This window comes from Zootoca vivipara, chromosome 13, assembly GCF_963506605.1.
Source record: "Zootoca vivipara chromosome 13, rZooViv1.1, whole genome shotgun sequence".
Classification (NCBI taxonomy): domain Eukaryota; kingdom Metazoa; phylum Chordata; class Lepidosauria; order Squamata; family Lacertidae; genus Zootoca; species Zootoca vivipara.
In genome coordinates, this window is record NC_083288.1 from 8,443,088 (window position 1) to 8,459,729 (window position 16,642).

General features: G+C 45.1%; 1 protein-coding gene across 1 annotated transcript; it reads right to left on the minus strand.

Moving 5' to 3' along the window:
- Nucleotides 1-4,142: 4,142 nt before the first annotated feature.
- LOC118094552 (uncharacterized) lies at nt 4,143-15,735 on the minus strand. The gene is made up of 4 exons (XM_035135069.2): nt 15,664-15,735; nt 7,482-11,904; nt 6,575-7,025; nt 4,143-4,236 (listed from the first exon to the last, which is right to left on the minus strand). Exons 1-4 carry the CDS (start codon nt 15,733-15,735, stop codon nt 4,143-4,145), a joined length of 5,040 nt encoding a protein of 1,679 aa, XP_034990960.2.
- Between the last annotated feature and the right edge of the window lie 907 nt (nt 15,736-16,642).

Genomic DNA, 16,642 nt, shown 5'->3' on the forward strand with positions numbered 1-16,642 from the left:
ATTTTTATTTTATTTTCCACTACAAATTAGGAAGCAGAACTACCTTTTAGCTTCTCTGTGGATTTATTTGCACCTTTCAAAGCTTTTCCTAGGTACATGATTATTATTACTATTACTATTACTACTACTAATAATAAATTTCTATACTACCCTTCATCTGAAGATCACAGGGTGGTTTACAATATAAAAACACAATAATACAAACAATAATAACAAACAAAAACAAAAGGCCGCTGTAACGAAATAACCCCAGGATGATATATTTGGTCACAGCCTGGATGTATAAGGGTTAATGCATCTCCTACCCTGAGTTACATCATATGCTTGTGGGGGCGGGGTTACGAACATTCTATGAGGAGAAAACGGCAGTTAGTGACAGTTGACAGTTGGGAGAGAGAGGGAGATGAAGCAGGAGAGTGTGAGCTTGGGTGATGGTAGAATAGGTTTATAGAGTAGGGTTAGGTGAGGAATTGGTGAGGTTTCAAGTCAAGTCAAGTCAAGTCAATGTTTATTACGGCAAACAGCCAGTATATTAAACCAGAAATTCTGCATAATTCTCTACATGAACAATAAAAGCAACTGATATGGGGTTTTAACAGTCAATATACAATACTTAAAATACAGGTCCAGCGGAATAAAACACCATAAAAGAATAAGAAATTTAACTAAGAACTGTAGCCGCAATATCATCATCGGAGGGCAGGACAAATTGTTATAATATGTTATTCAATAAAAGAGATTCACGTTTTTTAATAGCTAAGGTGCAGAATTTGGCCACAGCGTAGGATACTGAGCTCAAAGAGTCTTCCAGAAGGAATTTGCGTAACGTTTCGGGGGAAAATTTCCAGATAATATTGCAAGGGTGTGAATTTTGATAATAGGGGTAAAATGAGTCGTGATCGTCCTTCATTATAGAATTCACAGAATAGAAGAATGTGAATAATAGATTCCACCTTGTTGGACATGCATGGACAGAGGCGCTCTTTGATCGGTATACGCAAGAATTTGCCGTGTAAGACAGCTGAAGGCATCGCATCAAATCGGGCTCTGGAAAAGGCCCATCTATAAGATTCATAGATAATATTGGATAGGCAGCTGCCAGATTAGGCCAAGATTTTAGACACCTGGTGAGGTTTGAAGTTATATGTTTAACAAGAACAGTTCCATTGAAACCACATGCTTGTACAAATGAACCTTGAATGCAACCGTTAAGTTCATAAGACATTAAATGTTAAATTAAAGTTCCATCCGTACCATCGTCTGTGTGATCTTTCCAGCAGAGGTATCTATTGCTCATCTGGTGGGGATACTCATTAAAAGGACAAAACCCCTTATCTAAGGCAGAAAGGATAGGTTGTTGTCCCTTGAGTGCACCGAGTTGAGGAGGAAGAGGGAGACTGGTTCGAGGGTGACACAAAGTTTCCTCAGGTGGGAGGAAAGCTTCGAGTGGGGGGAAAGCTCGACTGAGGAGAACCCCTTACTGTTGTGTACATTAAGAATAGTCTCATATTTCCCCTCAGAGCTTAAAAGAAACCGTGCCACGTTTTGGGCTGGAAAAGCACTTTCATTTTACCTTTAAACTCCAGGCGTTGTGAGGGGGTTTATAAGGAGAATAACTAGGATAGTGGGAGGTGAACTTTACCTCAGGACATCCCCATTAAAGCCTTGCACAATCTGAGAAGTAGGTTGTACAATATAAAGACGGAAAGTATAGGACTTTCGTCACAGCCGCCCACCCACACAGTTTAAAAGCCCATATATTGTTTAATCAGCCAAAGGCTTGGGAGAAGAGGAATATTTTCTCCTGGCACCTGAAGATAATGTAACAAAGGTGCTAAGTGAGTCTTCCACAAGCGGGGAGCCACCGCATAAAATCCATTAGCACCATCAAAGAATTCTCCACAATCAGCTTTTACCTCTTCATTGTTTTCCTCCGTTGTTTTATTATACTGAGTTAATTCTTTCTGAAAATAACAAATTTCAAAAGGAAAAGATCAGAGCAGTACCCCTAGCGCTCTGCAGTTGACAGACTTCCTAGTTTTGTTCTTGTTCATCAATTTAATGGCTGATTTAGACGGCAACATCTGCCTGGTCCCTTCTATTATTACCAATAGCATCCCTCTGGCTGTCATTAGCAACCATTTTGACCAGCTCTCTGATACCAGTAGTTGTAGATTTTGGACAGCTATTCTCGCAGAGCCTTCTTTACTGCTTTCCACTCTAGATGTCTTGCCCTACTATGTTCAGAGCATTCATGTAGCCATCCATGCATCTCTCCACTGTGATACTTTTTCTGTAATCCAAACCATGCCTACTCAGAATTCAATGGGTCTTACTCCCAGGCGAGTGGGCTTAGGATTGCAGCTTTAGATCGTCTTATTTCATAGTCCAGTTCTCCCAGGGGATCTATCAGGTATGTTGGATGTTCAGATATGATTTTGACCCAAGTGCTTACCGTACAATTATGACATACTGTGAGAGATACCATGACCCAATTCACCCCAGTACATCTCATGCCAAATAATACACTAGAGTTAGTAGGTCATACAGCGGCTGGCATTGTGGTCTAAAACACTGAGCCTCTTGGGCTTGCCAATTGAAAGGTCGGCGGTTTGAATCCCCGTGACAGGGTGAGCTCCCGTTGCTCTGCCCCAGCTTCTGCCAACCTAGCAGTTTGAAAGCACACCAGGGCAAGTAGATAAATAAGTACCACTATGGTGGGATGGCAGTTTCCGTGCTTCTGTCACAGTGTCCCGTTGTGCCGGAAGCGGTTTAGTCCTGCTGGCCACATGACCTGGAAAGCTGTCTGCGGACAAACGCCGGCTCCCTCAGCCTGAAAGCGAGATGAGCGCCACAACCCCATAGTCTTCTTTGACTGCACTTAACCATCCAGGGGTCCTTTACCTTTACCTTTTACCCTGTGTTCCCTATGTGGTCTTTCCTGTTGTGGGATTGTAAAATGTGTTTCCCATTGTGGCATTATATGCTGTTCAGAGAGGCCCAACATCGCCTCCTTCGGTCAAACAAATCCTCACTTTCCTGCACATATTTTCTCAAACAGGCATTGTCTGTATGCATTGGCTCAGTACTATTTATTTACCAAAATCATGGCCACTGGTCCCATCACCTCCTGGCAAATAGAAGGGGAAGAAATGGAGGCAGTGAGAGATTTTACTTTCTTGGGCTCCTTGATCACTGCAGATGGTGACAGCAGTCACGAAATTAAAAGACGCCTGCTTCTTGGGAGAAAAGCAATGACAAACCTAGACAACATCTTAAAAAGCAGAGACATCACCTTGCCTACAAAGGTCCGTATAGTTAAAGCTATGGTTTTCCCAGTAGTGGAAAAGACCCTGGTGTTGGGAAAGATTGAGGGCACTAGGAGAAGGACGAGATGGTTGGACAGTGTTCTCGAAGCTACGAATATGAGTTTGACCAAACTGCGGGAGGCAGTGCAAGACAGGAGTGCCTGGTGTGCTATGGTCCATGGGGTCACGAAGAGTCGGACACGACTAAACGACTAAACAACAACAACAACATTTATTTACAAATTCTGGATAGGTCCCACCTTACTATAGTCCCTTACTATGTGTAGGGACATGGGTGGTGTTGTGGTCTAAACCAGTGTTTCCCAACCTTGGGCCTCGAGCTGTTTTTGGACTACAACTCCCATCATCCCTAGCTAGCAAGGCTAGTGGTCAGAGATGATGGGAATTGTAGTCTGAAAACAGCTGGAGACCCAAGGTTGGGAAACACTGGTCCAAACCACATCTGAGAGTCCACATCTGCTGTCACTAACTGGGCCGTCCCCATGCCGTTGAATCCATGACTAAAATATTTGAAGTGGGATTACAGTGGTGTTGACTGTGTGCAGTTGTATTACAGCCAAAACAAACACACACACACACACACACACACACACACACACGGATTGTGTGTCACCCCACAGCCTGTCTGCAACCAAAATGTGCACCAGTTGTTCCTGCATTTTCCCCTAATGACGGCTTCGCTACACCGGTCCTTGTTCATTCCCCTCCAGCCCCTTTGCCTGCTTCTGCATTTGCTCACCCACCTACAGAAATAGTCGATGGTTATGTTTCTGGTATTTTGCAATCTTTTATTTCTTTAAATTCAAGAATTCACTATTTCTTTTCATTGCTAGTTTGACGCTTTGGAGACATCTTTACGTGTAAGTGCACGGACACTGGCGCTGCCCGCTTCGGCCCCTTTGGTACCCTGAAACACAAGGAAAGGGAACATTAGGAAGGGTTTTCAGATGCAGGTAACCATTTTGAGGACCACCCCTTTGCATGGGGAACAGTCACGATTCGTTCAGCCCACTGTTGCTTTCTGGTCAAAACAGGTTTTGCTTGTTTTTGGAATAATATGAAGACCCTCCAAACCTGTTTAGCACTAGCATGTCATGATGGAGTATTAAAATAGTCAGGGGAAGAATAATAGAACTGTAGAGTTGAAAGAGACTCATCTGGAAGATGCAGCTGTCCCATACGGGGACTGAACCTGCAACCTTGGCATTATCAGCACCATGTTCTAACCAACTGAGCGATCCAGGCTCATTTCTCAGAGACAAGAATGGAATACATGAGCACAGCATAAAGGGTGATCTCTCTTTCAATTCTCACCTTCAATTCTCTGGTGGCTGTGGGGGCGGGGACCTAATGGGATGGATCCACATGAAGCTACACTTTGGTCCCAATGAAATAATTTTATTTATTTATTTATTACATTTCTATACCGTCATCCGAGGACCACAGGGCAGTTTACAATATAAAGACACAAAACTGCATTACATACTAACAAACAAAACAGTAACAACCCCCTACTCCACCTGCACACAGTTTAAAAGGCTGTAAGATTGTTTAATAAGCCAAAGGGCCTGGGAGAAGGGGGATGGCTTTTGCTTGGGACCTAAAGATATGTAATGAAGGCAACAGGCAAGCTTCCCTGGGGAAAGCATTCCACAAATGGGGAGCCACTGCAGAAAAGGCCCGTTCTCATGTTGCCACTCTCCGGACCTCTCATGTAGGAGGCTCACAAAGAAAGGCCTTGGATTATTATTGCAGGGTTCAGGTTGGTTCCTACAGGGAAAGGCGGTCCTTGAGATACTGCGGTCCCAAACCATTTAAGGGTTTATAGGTCAGAACCAGCACTTTGAATTGGGCCTGGAAACTAATTGGCAGCCAGAGCGGTCAGACCAGGCTCTGTGTAATATGATCAAACCATCTTGTCCTGGTGAGCAACCTAGCTGCTGAATTTTGCACCAACTGAAGTGAAGAACCTGTTGATTTCAGTGGGAACTAAATGCAACTCACTTAATCTGGATCCATCCAATTGCCTTACAAGGGAAGCTTCCACACTAGCAGTTTAGTCTGGAATGAACATAATAAAACACTCAGTTTTTATGGGGAATCCAGACAGTGTCATTGTCAACTCACTGTATTCCTACTAAGTCCTCCTGGGCTTTCCCATGTCTCCTTGCCTTTAAATTTCCTGTTTAGATTTCATTGCTTTCTGTTTATTCACAGGACAACCTATCTAGGGGGGCACTTCCACACCAGCTATAAGCATATTTGCAGTATCCTAGGCACATATTTTTGGTGGGGCATCTGTACAACTTTCTGCTTGACTTATACAACTCCCAGTTTTCATCCACCATTAATTCATTTTTTATATTATTAAAAAAAAATTCAGGTCAGACCTGCTAGGGCCAGCAGAGATGCAAAAACTTTGCTATTTCAAAGCAGAACTCTTAAGTTTTTGAAGACAGCTTTGACTTGTTACGTGACATTTCTTGGCGGTGTGCTCTATTGCCCCCACGGCCAGAGGAGCAAGGCGATGCTTCCAGCGGGATCCCGAGAGCCGTGAAAAAATTACACAGAGGCCTTGCACAATCTTGCAGGTATCTTGCAAGATCTCGCCGGATCCTGGAAGCCGCTGGTGTGAGACCCCAAAAAGTGGAAAGGGGGGGAGGAGGAGGGGGCAGTGGCACACAGCATGTGCACATTACAGCAGGTTCCTGTTTTGCGTTAGGCGGTGATATGGGACAGACCTGCCTGTGTGCACAAGTCCCACTCAGCAATTAATAAGGCAAGAAGGCAACCATGCGCTGGCGGGCAAATCCCTCCAATGCCCACGGAGAGGAGCTATGCCTTGTCCACCCCCCTCTCTCTGTACTTGCCCACTGTGGAGCTAGGTTGCTATGCCACTTTTGCTGGGACAGGGATCCCCACGGAAGCTGGAGCCTACGGGGGGACGCCTGGTTGCACCCCCTCACCCCCTCATAATTTTGTGCCCGGGGCCACGGCCCCTCTGGCTACGCCACTGAGGCTTGCTTTAAAACCTCTCCCCAATGCTCCAGGCTTTGTATGTACAGGGAGCAATTAACACGCCCACCTTCTGCTTCGAATCGTGCAGCCCAGGAGCAGGTGCTTCTGCTAGGGTTTCTACTCATGTGCTTTAGCTGTCAACCTCCGAAGCAGAGGTAGAACGCAGAACGGGAATGAAAACCATCACAGCACAGTAAAGCTACAGCAGAGCAGTATTCGTTTCCTACCTTTTGGCTGCCACATGTTCACGCAAAATCGGGGCCTTTTCTTTCACATGGAGGTCTTGAAAAGAAGTCTGAACTTGGGCCTCCGCAAATATGCGAGATGCACGCCATTTCTTCCCCTGGGGTATTTCGACAAACGAGGTCTGGACCTGGGCTTCAGCAAATGCAGGAGCTTTCGACTTTTTGGGCGCCTTAGAAACTTTTTGTTTTTTCCCTTCAGGTTTCATCGCACCTGCAATCTCCACCTGGCTGTCTTCCAGCTTTGGGAATAAAGGCAAATCCTCGAGGTGAAGCTGAAGTTGGTCAGTTTGCTTTTGAACCTCTGCTTCCTCTCGTGTGGTCCATAATTCCAGCAATGTTTTTTCCATCGAAGCTCTTTTCTGCTCTGCGAGGTCAGCGTGCTCCTCTGCATACAGCGATACAGGTGAGGGTGGTCGGACTGGGCTGGTAATTTCTGATGCAGCAGAAGAGGCAGGAGAGTATGGCAGGATAGGAGAAACAACAGGGTGGGAGGAAGCTGCAGAGGCAGCAGTGCGAGAGGGGGCAGGAGAGACACCAGTGCGGGAGAGGGCAGGAGAGACAGTGTGAGAGAGGGCGGGAGAGACAGGGCGAGAGAGGGCAGGAGAGACAGCAGTGCGAGAGAGGGCAGGAGAGACAGCAGTGCGAGAGAGGGCAGGAGAGACAGCAGTGCGAGAGAGGGAGGGAGAGACAGCAGTGCGAGAGAGGGAGGGAGAGACAGCAGTGCGAGAGAGGGCGGGAGAGACAGCAGTGCGAGAGAGGGCGGGAGAGACAGCAGTGCGAGAGATGGTGGGAGACACAGCAGTGCGAGAGAGGGCGGGAGAGACAGCAGTGAGTGATTGATCAGGGCCCAAAGACGTGTGCGATGAGACAGGAGTTACAACTTTGGCACTTGCCAAACTGGTCCTGGAAGACTGCTCCTGTGCTACGGGTAATTCTTCTGGCGTCTGCATATCACGCTGGGAGATCTGGTCCTTGCTGTCACTTGGTGATGGGGGAAGTGACTTTGGAACATCCACTGGCTTCATTGTCTCTGGAATTTCAGGTAAGTAAGTTGCCTCCTTAGGTTCAATTGGGGGAGGAAATTCAGGAGCTGCATCTACTGAGTCAGGCATGGGTGATTGTCTTGGGCTTTCAGCTTGTGGCAAATCTGCCAGGGAACTTTGCATCTCAGCGTCAGCGCGCTCTTTTTTCCGCCATATGTCGGAGAAGGAGGTTTGCACCTGGTTGTCCATTCTGGCTGCCAAAGGAGCCTCTTTTATCTCAACACCAGGTGGCTCAATTGGGCTTTCAGACTGTGGTAGCAGAGGCACTACCTTGGTGACCTGTGGCAAATCTCCCAAGGAACTTTGCATCTCAGCATCCGCTCGTTCTTTTCTCTGCCATATGTCAGAGAAGGAGGTTTGCACCTGGTTATCAATTCTGCCTGGCGAAGCCTCTTTTATCTCATCCACAAGTGGCTCAATTGGGCTTTCAGGCTGTGGTAGGAGGGGCACCACCTTGGTGATTTCTGGCAAATCTGGCAGGGAACTTTGCATCTTAGCATCCGCTCGTTCTTTTTTCTGCCATATGTCAGAGAAGGAGGTTTGCACCTGGTTGTCAATTCTGCCTGGTGAAGCCTCTTTTATCTCAACCCCAGATGGCTCAACTGGGCTTTCAGGCTGTGGTAGGAGGGGCACCACCTTGGTGACTTGTGACAAATCTGGCAGGGAACTTTGCATCTTAACATCCGCTCGTTCTTTTTTCCGCCATATGTCAGAGAAGGAGGTTTGCACCTGGTTGTCCATTCTGCCTGGAGGAGGAGCTTCTATTATCTCAACCCCAGATGGCTCAATTGGGCTTTCAGGCTGTGGTAGGAGGGGCACCACCTTGGTGACTTGTGACAAATCTGGCAGGGAACTTTGCATCTTAACATCCGCTCGTTCTTTTTTCCGCCATATGTCAGAGAAGGAGGTTTGCACCTGGTTGTCCATTCTGCCTGGAGGAGGAGCTTCTATTATCTCAACCCCAGGTGGCTCAATAGGGCTTTCAGGCTGTGGAAGGAGGGGCACCACCTTGGTGACTTGTGACAAATCTGGCAGGGAACTTTGCATCTTAGCATCCGCTCGTTCTTTTTTCCGCCATATGTCAGAGAAGGAAGTTTGCACCTGGTTATCACTTCTGCCTGGAGGAGGAGCTTCTATTATCTCAACCCCAGGTGGATCAATTGGGCTTTCAAACTCTGGTAGGAGGGGCACCACCTTGGTGTCTTGTGACAAATCTGGCAGGGAACTTTGCATCTTAGCATCCGCTCGTTCTTTTTTCCGCCATATGTCAGAGAAGGAGGTTTGCACCTGGTTGTCCATTCTGCCTAGAGGAGAAGCCTCTTTTATCTCAACCCCAGGTGGATCAATTGAGCTTTCAGACTGTGGTAGGAGGGGCACCACTTTTGTGACTTGTGACAAATCTGGCAGGGAACTTTGCATCTCAGCATCAGCTCTTTCTGTTTTCCGCCATATGTCAGAGAAGGAGGTTTGCAGTTGGGTGTCCATTCTGTCTGGTGGAGAAGCCTCTTTCATCTCAAGCATAGGTGGCTCAACTGGGCTTTCAGACTGTGGTGGGAGAAAAGGTTCTTCCATGGGTTCTGTCACATCTATCCAAGAAGTTTGCTTCTGGGCATTATGGAGTTCTTTTGCCTTCCATATGTCAAGTAGGGAGGTTTGCATCTGAGCCTCCATTAGGGCTGGTGGAGGAGACTGTTCTTCCTCAGGCATGAAGAACTCAGATGGGCTTTCAGACTCAGGTGAGAGAAAAGGATCTTCCACATCTGTTGGGTAATCCATCCAAGAAGTTTGGATCTGGGCATCATGGAGCTGTTTTGCCTTCCATATGTCAAGAAGGGAGGTTTGTGACTGGATGTCCTTTTGTGATTGGGGAAGAGTGTCTAATTCTTCCTCATCAAATTCCAGTGAAGTTTGCTGTTGAACATCGGAATGCAAGTGTGATGAGCTCCATGAGCTCCCCGCAGGTATTTCAACATTTGAGGTTTGCGCCTCAGCATTGGATTGTTGCGCCAGAGGAGGCTCTTTTTGTGCCTCTAGGAAATCAGAGAAGGAGCGTTTTGCCCGAGTATCAGTCTCCACTTCAAAGACACTTTGTAATGGGGAAAAATACGTTCCTTCAGGCTCTGTGAAGTCCGTCTCAGTTGCCTTCTGCTGCATGTAGTCTTTTGCCTTCCCCAGATCAATAAAAGATGTCTGCACCAACCTGTCAACCTGCTCATTGGGAGAAGACTTGACTCCTTGCTGTTGAAATTTGTCTACTGAGGTCTGCGTTTGCATTTCCATTCGTTCCTTTGCTTTCCAAAAGTCAAAATCTGACGTTTGTGCTTGGCTATCAACTAGTAATCCAGGAGGGAACTCCTCTGTTTCGGCTTCATCGAAGCTGCAAGTCTGGTTCTGGGCTTCAGCTAACTCTCTTGCTCGCCATATTTCAAGCAAGGATGTTTGTGTCTGGTCGGCCTTCTGCAGTTGGGGACAAGATTCTGCTTTTTGCACGGGCACTTTAAGCCCTGAAGTCTGCACCTGAGCTTCGGTTTGCAAGCGTGATTCGCGCCACTTGTTTCCGTATGGTATTTCAACATGCGATGTTTGTACCTCACTCTCAACTGTTGGCATCCAAATAGGCTCCTTTTGAGAGGCTGATGTCTGGACTTCTGGGAGTTCATGATACCATTTGCGGATCTGAGCTTCCATCACCTGTGGGGTAATAAGGTACTCCTTCCCTTCTGTTAAAGCTTCCTGATTATCATGCCCACCCTCAATCAATGACAAAGAAGAGTACTTTTGAATGTCAGTGTCTGATATCTTCTTCTGGGGTTCAGCATGTGACATGGAAGTGTAGCTTTGGAAATCACTGTCCACTATCTTCTCTGGGGTTTTTGCAAATGATGCAGAAAGGGCCTTTGGAAAATCAGCGTCTGAGGTCCTCTCCTGGGGTTTGATATCTGATGCAGAAGAGGACTTCCGGAAGAGAGTGTCTGTTGACCTCTCATGGGATTCTGACAAAAGTTTATTAATGAGTTCTAGCTCAGATGTTTGTATCTGGGCCTCCTTGGTTGACTTGGGAGAAAGCAACCTTGCCAGTTCATAATCTGAGGTTCTAAGCACTTGTGCCGAAGCCGGACGCTTCTTCAGCAGCTCATCTTGGACCCCAGAGTTTGACCAAGAAGAAGCCTTCCTCAGTAATTCAGGACTTGAGGTTTGCATTAGGTTTGCATCACCCACCGACAGGGAGGAAGCTTTCTTTACTAACTCGGCACGGGAAGCTGCTTCCATGCTCTGAATCCGGGATAGCAAAGAAAGCTTCTTTAGCAGTTCAATGCTGGGTGTTTGCACCTGTGCATCAGTTTGTGACCGTGCTGAATGCAATCTCTTCCACTGCTGAAGCAATGTGTCAGATGTTTGCATAGATCTTTCAGTCAGTCTAGAAGGCAGAGGTGCCTCTTCTATGGAAAAAAGGGATTCCACCTCTTCTTTTTCGAACTCGAGCATTGGTGGTTTTTTGGTCATCGAAGCAAATGACGTTTGCACCTGGGCCGCAGCCTTTAATCGTGCAGAACGCCAGTCGTTGCCAGGCGGTATTTCCACAGGTAAAGTTTGTACCCCAGAATCAATATATATGGGATACATCGTGCTTTGGTCTATCACTGACGACTGGGGCGATAGCTTACTCTGGGCCTCGGAGGAGGAGCCATAATCTCTCTCTGACATGTAGTCCGAAAACGAAGTCTGCAGCTGGATGTCTATCTCCGAAGGAACTCTTATGTCAAGATGCGAGGTCTGCACCTGAGCCTCAGATAACATGGGCAGAGAGGGAAACTTCTCTAATAACTCTAGATAGGAGGAAGAGGACATAACAGAACCTGCAAAAGATGCCACAGATCTCCTTTCTGGCAAAGAGGTAAATGAAGTTTGGGCATGCATCTCCTTTTCTCCAGGTAACGAAAGCAATGATGTTTGCACCTGCGCTTCTGCCTCTCTTGGCAATTCCATAAATGAAGTTTGTACTTGAGCATCATTTTCTACTGGGGTTGGAGACCGCAGGGAGAGAAACGAAGTTTGCGCCTGGACCTCCCTTCCTCTTGGTAAGCTCGAAAATGAGGTTTGGACCTGAACATCTGCCTCGGATGACGTCTCTATCTCTGGAATGAGTACAGCCGTCATTGAGGTTTGCTGTTCTACTTCTTTGTGTAATCGAGACCACCTCCACCTGTTTCCTTCTGGGACATCCGATTTAGAAGTTTGTATCTCATTCTCAACATACAAGCCATCTTCCTGTTTGGGGAAAGAAATAGCATGCGTGTATGACCACCGACACCTTACATTCAAAATAAGAGTTGACTTATGAAGTTAGAGACACCCTTTTTGCTGATAGGCAGGCAGAGGTCTGGGTTCTTAACCAGATGCATTACTTGAAAGCCCTTAGGATGGGTGAGAGAGGGGGAGAACATAATTTGAGAAATTGGCAGACAAGCCTGACAGATGCATATTCTTGCTAGTTAGCGTCAGAAGGGGCTAAGTCCACAGAGCTGTATTGCTGATAGGTAGATTGACCATAGAAATACAATTGGTAGAGAGGGCTCTGTGTGATGCCATTTCCCCTTCCTCTCCTGGAGAGGAAGGAGCATATAGTACTTCCTGTTCCTCTCACTCTTCCTTTGACCAGTGTTGGATGCTTGCTTGCTCCAGTTTTAGGCACATGCCTGAAGCTGGTTATACCGCAATATTTTGCCTGCATAGTTTTTACTGATGCCATTGCTATGTTTATAAAGTAAATCTTACTTCCACACTTATTTTACAAGTTGTTGCCTGATTTTTTTTAAAAAATAATTTATTTGGTTTTCCAAGTTAAAATTTTACAGATATATCAAACATGAATCATAAAAACAAGATTCCAAGGAATCTCCTGGACTTCCATCCTCCCCTTTGTAGGTCCTATTATTAATCATTTCCTCCTCCATCTTTTGTGAAGATCCAAATCTTTTACATCTCCACTGTGTCCAGAATTCACCCTTAAACTACAAGTGATATTCCAATCCTACTAACAATTTTAACTGTTTACAGTGGTCTTTAAGATAAAATATAAATTTTCCCCATTCCATATTAAAATTTTGGTCTTCCTGATTTCTGATTCTTCCAGTCATTTTAGCCATTTCAGTATAGTCCATCAACTTCATCTGCCATTCTTCTCTGGTAGGAACTTTATCTTCTTCCCATCTCTGGAAAGTTGTTGCCTGATTCTTTATTAAGCAGAGTAAGAGGAGGGAAGCCAGCTTATTTCATAGCTGGACTTGCTCAGAACAAGGTTTACAGCCTAATTCCTATGCTTTTAGGTTTACTGCCAAGGATAGGACTTGGAAACTCTGTTGAACCCACACATGTGGGAGCCTGGAGGGATAAATTGCAATTAATATATCCTCTCCTTGTTAGGATTGTCCTACTCATGTGTAGGACCCTGGCAGAGACAGGCATGTTCTCTCCCTCCTGGTCAATCATTCGGGAGCTTCAAAAGCATTCTCCAGCCCAAACATCACAGCGACTGATGCCAAGAGGCATTAGCACGCTTAGGGATCCTGCAGAGTATTTGCAGTTCGCGTACCAGACTCCATAGCTCAGCATTTTGGCTAATCTACTTTTATTTACATATAATACACCCAGAGCATTCTGACTTAGCTCCTTCCTCTTTCTCATCAGACAGCAAAGAGAAAGAAAAAAGGGACAATAGTTCTACATCACGGAACACAGTAATACCAAACATCCTGTCTCCGTCACTTCCCACACTGTGGAATGAAAACATACACCGTCATGTGATAGACAACAATCCCATGACAGCAAGCACGGAGCAAGAATCCTAACACTCCTGTCCATACCACACATAAATGCTACTATTCTTTTTACACTGAACTGAACTGGTGATTTAGCAACCAAAAAGAGCTAAGCAGTCGTGTCAGTTCTGAACATTTACACACTAGAGATATTCCCTCTCCCTGAGAGATCCTCTCTAGCTTCAGCCTTCATCCTCTACAACCCACTGTATGCCTTGCGGAAAGCCATGGCAATTAACCTGGCCTAAAACTGATGCAGTGGTAGAAAATTTTATGAATATGATATATCAATGGTACCTAACACAGAGTAAAGTGGCAAAAATGTATAAATCTAAATCAAATAAGTGTTGGAATTGTAAAGAGAAAGAAGGTTCTTTTTATCATATGTGGTAGTCTTGTAGTAAGGTTTAAAGCTTACTGGTAAATGATATACAATGAATTGAAAAAGATGTTTAAAATAATGTTTGTAAAAAAAACACCACCCAGAAGCCTTCCTTTTGGGAATTATAGGGACAGAACTATCCAAGCCATATAGAAATTTATTCATGTATGCCACTACAAGAATGTTCCTTGCCCCAAAATGGAAAGAAGACAAAGTCCCAACGAAAGAAGAATGGATACAAAAACTTATGGGATATGCAGAAATGGCAAAACTTAGTGGAAAAATAAGAAATCAAGATAACAAACTTTTTATAAAAGAATGGAAATTATTTATTGGATATTTACAAATAAACTGTAAACAGATAAGAACATTGGCAGGATTATTGTAATAACCTGCAATTTTATAATACAGTATATATTTAAAGTAGATGAATAAATGAGCAGATTAAGTTAATTTGGATATGTAGAAGATTTTAAGGAACCGCAGAAAGATGGGGAAGGAAGTCAAGTTTTGAAATGTTAAAATGATTGTAAAATTATTGAAATGTCTAAAACTGAAAATCATAAATAAAATAATAAATAAAACTGATGCATTGGTGATTCTAGACCTGCCCTCAGTCTGCATTAGAGATAGACAGTGAGTTGCAACACAGAGTCTTGGGGCATCTTAAAAAGTGGCTGATAGACCTATTACAAGTAATGAACCTGTGATAGACATGTTCATTAACTTCAGTGGGTCTACTCTGAGTAGGACTAGCACTGAATGTCAACCTACTGGATTTATTGCAGCATAAACCTTTGTGGTCTAGAATCCAAGACATGGGCTCTGCACTACTGAAGCAGGAGGTGGCTCGGAGAGAGGTGGGGCTCTACATATTAATGTGTGATCTGTGTGGTTTTGTAAGGGACGAGATGGAGTGGGCATTTGAGAGAGCAGGGGATGAGGTTTGCATATACAGTGGTACCTCTACTTATGAATAACTCTACTTACGAATGTAGCTCCGTCCGCCATCTTGGATGCCATTTAGATATGATTTTTCTACTTACGAATTTTTAGCTAGGGTTGCTTCGACTTACGATTTTTTTCTCCCAATGCATTCCTATGGGATTCAACTTACAAATTTTTTCGACTTACGAATGTGCGTTCGGAACGCATTAAATTCGTAAGTAGAGGTACCACTGTACTCATTTGTGTGTGGTCTGTGAAAGAGGGAGAGAGGTATGTGGTGTGTATGGGGGGGGGAGGGAGAGAGGGAGAGGGAGAGAATCACAGACTGCATAGGATCATAGAATTGTAGTACTGGAAGGGACCACCTTGGAAATTTTCCTAGGTACTGGGGAAAGCTCCCTGTTGTTATTAGGCAATTACAGTGTCATTGTGGGTAGGTGGGGAATCAATACTGTGTGACCTTCACAACTGAGACCATCAGCACATACCTGACTTGCCACAATAAGAAGGATGTTATTCTGCGATTTGGCCTGGGGGGGGGTGTGGACATTAAGGACTGCAGTGTCTACTTCTGTGTTATGCCATGCCTCCCCCAGCCACGTTGCAACCCCACCCCACCCTGCCATGGCGGCCATTTTGTAACTTCTCAAAATGGGCCCAAAAGGTTTGTGACCGGGGTGCAACAAATCTTTTAAATCTCAAAGGTGCAAGAAGATGCCTTGCTGTTTGGCCACCACAAATCAACACACCTCCCTCAATTGCGTTGGTATGAAAGACTATATCTGTATACCACCTGAAACAAATGTTCCCTAAGCAGTGAACAATTTTTGCTGAGGGCAAAAAAAAGCCTACATATTCATAACATTGCAGAGCCCTTACATTGTTCACTCCAGTGGTGGCCTTTGGTAGTACAGCACCCTGAGTGAAGACAAAATTAGGCGACCCACCCATCACCTTTCATTCTGCACATGCTTTCAAGGGTGCTATGTCACAGTTTTGTGCCCCCTCGGCTCTGCCCCCTGGGCAGTGGAACTGCCTGCTCCCTGATCTTCTCTCTTTTTTATTAAAAAAAAATTATTGAAAGAAACAAAGACCAAAACCAAACAATTTATCCATTTTACATCCAATTACAAAATGTAATTGGATGTAAAATGTAATTGGATGTGAAATGTAATTGGATGCTCCCTTATCTTCTCAATCAGTCCATCTAAATTAGGGATGGCAATATAATGAAGATATAGCCATAGAATGAATTACCGGGTCCTGGTCTGGCTCTACCTCTGAGGGGTCTGCTTCCGAGGGGTCTAGCTCTGAGGGAGGCTTAAATTGCTCAGACGAAGCGATATTAAGGCTGAAAGACATAAGGCAACAAATGATTTCAGGGCTTGTCGGACAGACAGCGATAGTAACCAAATCCTTAATATGTATTGATGGATGTGAAAATATTTTCTTAAAGGGGGGGGCGGGTAAGAGGGGACCGTAGCCATAGCCAGACCTATATATGTATTTTATATGATGTCCAAGTCAGGACAATTTCATCCATAAATTCAGGCCACCCAGAATTCCTCCAACTTGCCCTATGGCCCTGATAACTCCCAGCCCACTATGTCCCTCTCTTACAAATGTAACTTCAACTTGTGCTAGGGAACCCAATCTGATTGCTAGTGTTCTTGTCTGATATTGCAGACACACAACGCACCACACCGGGGGGAGGGGGGCTCAGTTTTGCCGGGCAGTATTTGCATTTTAGGTTGCACAAGCAGATGTCACAATGCAGAGCAACACTTGCTTGCCTCAACGAAGTCACCTCCTTCAAGCAGGCATCGCTCAGCTCCATTGTTCTCACCTTGGGTGAAGA

Excerpts from the sequence above, each read along its gene's own strand:
- LOC118094552 (XM_035135069.2), bottom strand. The coding sequence starts at position 15,735 with ATGGGTGGGTCGCCTAATTTTGTCTTCACTCAGGGTGCTGTACTACCA. Across the intron at positions 11,905-15,663 it reads CCACCACTGGAGTGAACAAT|GAAGATGGCTTGTATGTTGA; the intron begins GTAAGGGCTCTG and ends TTCCCCAAACAG. Across the intron at positions 4,237-6,574 it reads GAACATGTGGCAGCCAAAAG|GGTACCAAAGGGGCCGAAGC; the intron begins GTAGGAAACGAA and ends CTTGTGTTTCAG.